General features: G+C 36.5%; 1 protein-coding gene across 1 annotated transcript; it reads right to left on the bottom strand.

The window, feature by feature from the left end:
- Window positions 1-3,664: 3,664 nt before the first annotated feature.
- LOTGIDRAFT_133952 (hypothetical protein) lies at window positions 3,665-5,773 on the bottom strand (the record flags this gene model as incomplete). Its single annotated transcript, XM_009067881.1, has 2 exons — window positions 3,665-3,975; window positions 4,885-5,773. 2 exons carry the CDS (start codon window positions 5,771-5,773, stop codon window positions 3,665-3,667), a joined length of 1,200 nt encoding a protein of 399 aa, XP_009066129.1.
- Between the last annotated feature and the right edge of the window lie 3,329 nt (window positions 5,774-9,102).

Here is a 9,102-nt window from a genome sequence, read left to right as displayed (position 1 = left end):
TTTTTACAGCATTAAAATCATACATTTTATGCAGTGTTTAAAAATCACATTTTTGACTGTGTTAAAATCATACTTTTACAATGTTAAAATCATACTTTTTACAGCATTCAAATCATACTTTTTACAGTATTAATATCATACTTTTTACAGTGTTAATATCATACTTTTTACAGTGTTAATATCATACTTTTTACAGCATTCAAATCATAGTTTTTACAGTATTAAAATCATACATTTTACAGTATTAAAATCATACTTTTTACAGTATTAAAATCATACTTTTTACAGTATTAAAATCATACTTTTTACAGCATTAAAATCATACTTTTTACAGTATTAAAATCATACTTTTTTACAGCATTAAAATCATACTTTTTACAGTATTAAAATCATACTTTTACAGTGTTAAAAATCATAGTTTTTACAGTGTTAAATCATTCATTTTCTTACCTCACTGGGGAAAAATGGTGCCAACAAAGAAAAACAGGTGCAGGCACAGAAATTCACCAGACCAATCACAAAAAAAACAATTTTGTTTCTTCTACTGAGAGTCCGTAATGAGAATCTTCATCCACTTTAGTTGATGATTCTGATATTTGTCTTTCCCTGACTGACGTTGTTTGGATTCCATCGTAGGCCAATGCGTTTTCAGCCAGTAAGGGCCTTCTCTCTTCTCTGTCATTCTCTTTGTAACTCATGGCTGGAAAGTGTTATTTAAATCTTTCACTTTATCTGCAAAAAGAACCCCAAAAAACCCTGAATTATCTTTAAAAATGTTGCAAATTTGAAAGGAAAGCAGTGTGAAAATCATACTTTTTAAAGCGAAATAATCATACTTTTAAGGTTTAAAAATCAAATTTTTAAGATTTAAAAATCATACTTTTTAAGGTTTAAAAATCATACTTTTTAAGGTTTAAAAATCAAATTTTGTAAGGTTTAAAAATCATACTTTTTAAGGTTTAAAAATCATACTTTTAAGGTTTAAAAATCAAATTTTGTAAGGTTTAAAAATCATACTTTTTAAGGTTTAAAAATCATACTTTTTAAGGTTTAAAAATCATACTTTTTAAGGTTTAAAAATCACACTTTTTAAGGTTTAAAAATCATACTTTTTAAGGTTTAAAAATCAAATTTTGTAAGGTTTAAAAATCATACTTTTTAAGGTTTAAAAATCAAATTTTGTAAGGTTTAAAAATCATACTTTTTAAGGTTTAAAAATTAAATTTTGTAAGGTTTAAAAATCATACTTTTTAAGGTTTAAAAATCATACTTTTTAAGGTTTAAAAATCATACTTTTAAGGTTTAAAAATCATACTTTTTAAGGTTTAAAAATCAAATTTTGTAAGGTTTAAAAATCATACTTTTTAAGGTTTAAAAATCATACTGGCCTAAGTATACTTTAATGGGTGTAAAATCATACTTTTTGAGGAGTTAAAGATCTCACTTTTTAAAGTGTCAAAGTCATACATATTTCATCATTATTATACATTTTATATGTAGACCTATCATTTATTGTATCCATCTGACTGCATTAATCGTTTTGGCCTAAATTAGTACAATAAATGCTTTCAGATGAAAAATGATATTCAACCACCTTAACTGATAATAAATTCGTCTGCTAAACACAGGGTTATTGACCAAACCGGTATTACAGTCCTACTTTTCTACCTCCAGCGCAGAAGAGCTGTTTAACTGTATTGTATATGACAATTGGTATACATAATTATCATTTGCAGCATAAACCAACCTTAATCATGCAATATTTCGGCACTTACCCCTACCACATGTCTTCAAAAATATTGTGTTGAAATTTGGATAATGAATTCCTTATTTCAACCCGTAAACCTTCCCTTTTATTGCTGAGCGTTATGCAATATCATATACTGTCCGACATCTTTAACTGGACAATCAAGACATTGATTAAGTCGAGATTGTCCACGCTTTTTTTTTTTTTTTTACTTTCTCCGGTATACAAATAAAGTCTGAAATATAATTTTGGGGAGACCATTTCTTTTTTAAAATTTTTTTGCACTTCCTCTGTATTGTCTTAGAAAGAATTGTGATTGTAATATGTTTATTTTTCCGTTGTATTAGTTGGTCAAACCTTTGGGCCTCCCTGTGTGTCGTGGGCATTTAAGAAACGTTAGCCGCAAGTGTGTCCAACAAGCCAGTAATGGTGTGACAAAAGCAATGAGCCACCATTGATCTTAAGAGCATATATCAAATATGGGCCACTGCTTATTTGGTTTTTGAAGACCACAAAATGCTTATTGTACCCCCACTAGGACCGCCACCAATTTCTATGAAGTGACAATTAAAAAAAAATAATTTTAGCCGATCATGCGTGCGAATCATGCAAGCGAATTGATAAATTTTTTTGATAAAAGTCGTCTATTTAGGTCATATGCATCAGCTAGCAATGACTATGTGAAAAATCTCTAATGATAAGTGTGCGACTGCTGTAGAAATCGTATTAAAAAAGGGTGGTTTGAAGTGGCCCAACTACCACAGGAACTGGTTGAACCAACTACATTGGCCCCCTTCTCTAAGGGGGCCCCAACCCCCAGAGCATATATAGCCAGTTGAGCCGCCAGTTGAGCCGCGAGTTGATTGTAGAATTCCCGAACCAGTTAACGTAAAATGAGCTTCTTCGAAACCCAAAGAGCAGTGTCGGCCTCAGTCTCTCGGAACTTGAGGTACAAAGAGAGCAGACTGGCCGAATGGGGGAACAACTATAAAGTTCCCCAACTGACACCGCAATGACAAATTTCACGTATTTATTACCTTAGAAAATGATATATAATATAGTATTTACATTAGCTACTGTTGAGTGGGTCACTTTTTGACCGAATACAATATATACATATATTTACCGAAGGTTTTTTAAACTGGAATATCTAGACTACTTGAAGCTATGAGTTGTCACACGGGGAGGCTAAAATGAATCTAAAATAAAATGGACATCACGCGACATTTTCAACTGTGCTTATCGCGAATATTTATGAGCATGACATCTTTAAATGATAAGTCTGTGGATAATCTTGACCTCGAAGTACATATAATATGTACAGTAAAAACAAGGGGAGGGGTGGGAACCATGAATAACATTGTCACTCTATTGCTTGCTACCCCGGCCCCCAAAACCAACTGATGGTTCCCCACTTGTACATACTCAAATTGGGCGAGGAAGATAACTATTTTAATTTTCTCATATAAATAAATAAATAGAACATTTAAAAAAGATGAGGTGAACGAACGTGGATATGTTCCAACTTCGCTGGTTCTTGATGGCCAGTTTCTCCGGTCTCTGAGGGGAACATTCTAAAGAAACGTCACCTCTTGGAAATATTCACATTGGTTTTTAGACCTGCTTTGACCTCGTCCTAAAAAAATCCCCTGTTAGACTGATATAAGCATGACAAAAACTAAACCTTCATCTGGAGAAAACAACAATGCGTGCCAAAAGCTCCACCTGGTTGATACGAAACACAGAAAATGACGTCAAGAGCTCTAGGCGAACTAACGTCTGACAAGATCGCGCGAAAATTCCGCATCTGCTGGTAACGAGGATTAATTAAAAGCGCGCCAAAATACCACATCTGTTGGAAACGTGGTTTGATAAAAGTACGCTAAAAACATTTAATCAAATGGAACTAAAATTTGCCTAATCCTCATCCGCTATACCCGAGGCACTGGCATTATCAGTCTGGGTTTGCCCAGGGGCGAGAGTATCTGATGGTTCCCGCGTCTTATACGAAGACTGGGAATCGGTGTTCACTTTAGCTCTTGACCGCAAGGAGTCGATCTTTGAAGGTAACGCACGTATTTTGTTATCGGAAACATCGAGTTCCCTTAATGCTGGCATTTTACAAATGTTGTCTGGTAAGGATTCCAAAAGATTGTCCGAAAGATTTAACGATTCCAAAGAAGCCATTTTCACGATGTCGTTGGGGATTTGACTCAAGTCATTACTTGCTGCGTTCAGCGTTTTGATGCGATACAGATACGGCATATCCGTGGGTATAGCGTTAATGTGGTTGATCGAGATATTCAGCGTCAACAGGGACGCAAGGACATCAATACGATCCTCGGGAAGCTGCGACAATTCGTTATTTGAGAGGTTCAGGCGTACCAGTTTAACCAAATCTCCGAAATGTTCCGGAAGATACTGGATGCAATTAAACGATAGATTCAGGTCTTCGAGCTGATGCAGTTCCGTCAAAGGAACCGGAAACTCTACGACCCGATTCTGAGAAAGATCGAACTTCCGGAGGCTCTGCATAGTGTTGACGTTCGCTGGGATCTTCTCAATGTCATTATCGCTCAGATCCAACTCTTCCAAAAGCCTGAGCTTACACAACTCCTCAGGGATTTCATGTACCTGATTATGGGCCATCCTTAGTATCGTCAACATTTTCAAATGGCAGATACTGGATGGAATTTCGTCTAGTTTGATGCTAGAGATATCCAAGAAGGTTATCCTTTTCGCGTGTTTCTTTTCTTTAAGATGTACCAACATGGATCTGGGGTCCAACGATGGTGTGTGGATCGGGTTGTTAGATAAATTAAGGTGCGTAATTGTAGCCGGAAGTGGCACGTCTGTCAAGCTGTTATAGGAAACGTCCAGCTCTCTAAGAAATGCATGTGATTCCAGAGCCTTAGGTAATGCTGTGATATGGTTGTTGCTGACTTTCAACGACTCCATTACTCTTAACGGCGTGAGATCGCTGGGTATTCCAGTGATTCGGTTACTACTGAAGTCTACATGCGTCAGCAGCTGATACACCCCAAGGGTGTCCGGAAAGAACGATAGTTTGTTATCCTTCAGCAACAATTTCTTTAATGTTCCAATTTTATTAATGTCCATTGGAAGATTCCTTATACCATTGCCAATTATGTTGAGCTCTTTGAGGGCCTTCAGTTTTCCGATATCTTCTGGAAGACTTGGGATGCTGTTCATGGAGACATCCAAAGTCTCCAGATTGGTGAGGTTTTGGAGTCCGTCGATGGTATTCAAGCTATTTTGAGACACATTCAGATCTTTCAGTTGCTTCAGCTCAAAGAAGGACGTGGGGAGCGTTTCGAGTTCGTTGTTGGCAACATTCAGTGTCCGCAAAGACTTCATGGTGTTAAATCCGGCCGGAAGAACTTTCAGGTTGTTATTGCTGGCCTGAAGTTCCACTAAGCAAAATTGTAATGAGCAGATCTGATCTGGTAAAGCTGGGAGTTTATTGTGGGAAATATTCAAGTAGTAGAGGTATTTCAAGGCCCCAAGTTCCCCAGGTAATTCCGAAAGATCGTTCTTCGACAAATCCAAGTACGTTAGAGTTGAAACTTGGTTGATGGTTTCCGGGATATACGATATCTCATTCTCCGACACGTCCAAATATTTCAGTGTGGGAACCTTCACAGATGCGTCTGGCAGTTCGATCAACTTGTTCCCACTTGCGACTAACTTTCCGGGGATTTCGTAGATGTTCTTTTTCAAACTTTTGATTTGGTTTCTTGAGACATCTATAAACTCGATCACTGGACATTTCTGAATGGTTTTTGGTAAGGCTTTCAATTTATTATCCGCGGCGAGGAGAGTGAGTAATGCTGGTGCTTTGTGGATTGTGGCTGGCAAGGTTTTGATGTTATTCTTCTGGACATTGAGCACCTTTAGATTCTCTAGTTTCACAATCGTACCAGGGATCGCACCCAATACATTATTAGCCAGGTTGATTCGCTCCAGTTTCGAGATATCCGAGATCTGTTTGGGCAGCTTCTTCATCCGGTTGTTGTCCGCTAGCATCGCTCTGGAGTAAATCTTGATCTCTTCGTTCTGGAAGACTTCGTTGGGAAAGGCTTTAAGCCCCGAAGTGGAGTAGTCGATCGTAATTACTGCATCTTCGCGTTTCATGTGCTTCCGTATGTTGGGCGGCAGTGCACTTATCCTACTTCCGGGACCCATTGACGGGATTGGCTTATCATCGTCCTTCTTCATTCTGGAATAGAAACGGAAGAAAAATTGACTTAAGAGGGGTGTTACCGAATATGTGGTATTTTGAGTTCTTTAAATAAAGAATTGGAATTTTGTAGGACATGGAATTCGAGATAGATCATCGACCATTTAGGGTTCATTCAAAGCTGATTAGGCGTAACGAAACAATCCAGTCAGTCAAATAGATAAACAGGGTATTATATTGTGATATTGGCCCACTTTGGTGTCGGATTACGGATTAGCCACGTTATAGCGTAACAGTAACCAAAACACATTTCGACAGTCGGGGTATATCAATATAATATAATATCAAATATGGCTTACACGAAAGGTTTCGGTAGTTTGATATTCGGGCAATATATCACCAGCGAACTTTCCTGTCTGAGGTCCCTTCGCCTAAATCTTCAACACACACCCGATCAGATGCAAAAGGATCGACGTGTTAAAACAATACATCTCGCTCTTTTAACTTTTTAATCTTAGCTAACGGTTATTATTCCAGTCGACCCAGCAGTGAATGGATAGACACCAGTAATCCAGGAATGTCCATTGTTCATTGCCTGAGGAATTGATCAAGGACTGCAAGACTAACTGGAAGACGGGACTCGAATAGAGTCGAATAGAGAGGTGTAGAATAGTAGGCTAGTTCAGATCTGCGCAAGCTATGTCAAAGGTTTGGAAGCGGGAGAGACATTAAACAAGATCCACGAAACTTAATTAAGAGATCAAAGTGTTAAAACTCACCTTAACTCACGGGAATTCCGATGCTTTATTCCAAAAAGTTACTTCGGCCTAAAAATCACCGTAAATTGCTTTCATAACATGAAATTTCATTGAATTTTTTTTAACTGAATTATCTAAGTTTAAGTACTCCACTCATATTGATTAACTAACAGGTAGATATCGACGAGGCTCGAGATCGCGGATTTGATTGAAGCGATAGAGTATAATCTGACAACGTCACGCTCGTTGCTAAGAACGCCATTGTCTTTTTAATGGGTCTATCCAATCGAGACTTCTAATCTTGATTGGGTGTATAGTTTCAGTTTAAAGCGACCAGGGATTATCTAGTTTCAATTATCTCAATGGATTTTTATTATGGATTTATAAGTAGTATGCACATAGCAATAAGTGCGCAAAGTAGCCTAGACCTACTATAGGCGTATCAGGCTATTAAGAAATCTGTTTTTCAGTCTACAGGCTTAAACCAAATAAAGTTTTTAAGCTTGGAAATAGTTCAAATCTGGAAGATTTGGGAAGATATCACGAGTATTCAATCCACAATCTACAAAGCAATAACGGAATAATATGTTATTTGCTTTTGGCGGCTTTAATCGTTTATCTACAGCAGTCAAACATGCCTGGTTGCAGCTATGGGCTCACCCTAAGAAGCCTTTTCCTTGATATGCATCAAACCCCTTATTTTCAATGATATTCCTATAAAATTGTATGCGCGAAATATAATGTTACCTAGGTGTGTTCTGTAGCCTTTAAAATTAAATTAAATCGAGTTATCTCCCTTATATCACTCAACTTAATTCCACAGTCCCTTTACTTACATTGTGGTCTTAACTATTCATTATGGGGGAATTTAATGAATTTTCTGCACTTGATTGGGCTATGAAGAACGGCAATGCCATGCAGTGTTCAATGAAGGGCGGGGGATGGGGAGATGGAGAGGGGGTCTGGTACATGTTCAACAATAAAAACACAGGTGGAGTATTTCTAGAAGATGAATATATTAACATATAACATTAATAATACAGTCCCTGATCTAAAACAGTATTGTAATAATTACAGTAGCATCAGAATATAGCATTGATATTGTAAAATTTACATAGCATCAGAATATATAGCATTAATATCGTAATATTCACCTAGCATCAAAATATAGCATTAATATTGTAACATTGCCTAAGCATCAATACAATTAAATAGCATTCATATTATAGTATTAATATTCACAATACCTAGCATCCAATATTTATAGCATCAGAGACCACAGCATCAAACTTTAGCATTAATATTGATTAAAGTAGCATTAATCTGAACTAACATTAATAATGTTGAAATGATAACAAAATAAATGTTACAATTACTGATATTTTGGTACCATAATTATTACAATTACATACAGTATTCAAAAAGTTTACTAAGTAATTTTTGAAGATCCTATGCTTATCAATCTTTCCTTTAACAGTGATCCATAGGCTTGCCAGAGACAACTTAATCCAAGAATGCCTAGGGTTGTAGGTTGTAGGAGAGTTGGGGTTTGTCCAAACCATCTGACAGAAGCCACAAAGTGTACTCATCATGGTTCAATACAATTTAGAGCCCAACCCTTCTTCTCCCCCTCTTTCCCTTTTGATCCAGGCATAAAATCTTCAAAAATTGACCATGAAGAATAAGATCAAGAAAGAGTAAAAAGCCTTGTATATATTAATATATATATATAATAAGCTGAGAGATTTCAAATGTGGTTCCCTGAATTGTAATAGTTAGTAAACTGAACTGAGCTTAATCAATTTCTCTAGGTTCTATTGGTCTGGGCCAATACGGGGCCAATATTCTAGCACAGCTGGTACAATATGCCAAGCAAAACTTGACCAACTGAGCCAATAATTGTTGAACAACTGGGCCAATAGTCCTAGACTACTGTGCAAAGATTATTTCTTATCCAAAGCGAGCCTTTTTTCTTGTCCAATTGAATCTAAATGAGCCCTTAATGATGTCCAATCAAGTAATCAAGGACCTAAATGAATAAATTAAGCTCAACCCAGCTTTGAGGTAGTCTCCAATTCCACATTGAATCCAACAAATAAGGCTAAAAATAGTAACACATACTCAAAACATTAAAAAGGGATTATTTATAAAGTAAGAAAGGGTTGTTTGATTCAGAGAGTTATGCTTCCAGATTTTTGAAGCTTAGATATAGACCAAACCCCAATTTCAAAAGAATACCTTCACCAAGAAATCAATCTTCCTCTAAGAACAAATATGATTGGATGAATCAAATTCGAGGTCCAATCAAATGCTCTGTAACAGAATCTGGAAACCTAGATCAGTGAAGCAAACCCATCTCTTTCTGAGTAAATTGCAATATAAACAAAGTGACTACA

The sequence above is a fragment of the Lottia gigantea genome (genome assembly GCF_000327385.1).
Source record: "Lottia gigantea unplaced genomic scaffold LOTGIsca_87, whole genome shotgun sequence".
NCBI classification, from domain to species: Eukaryota; Metazoa; Mollusca; class Gastropoda; family Lottiidae; genus Lottia; species Lottia gigantea.
Note: the sequence above shows the minus strand (reverse complement) of the source record. Positions and strands in the feature narration are given on the sequence as shown.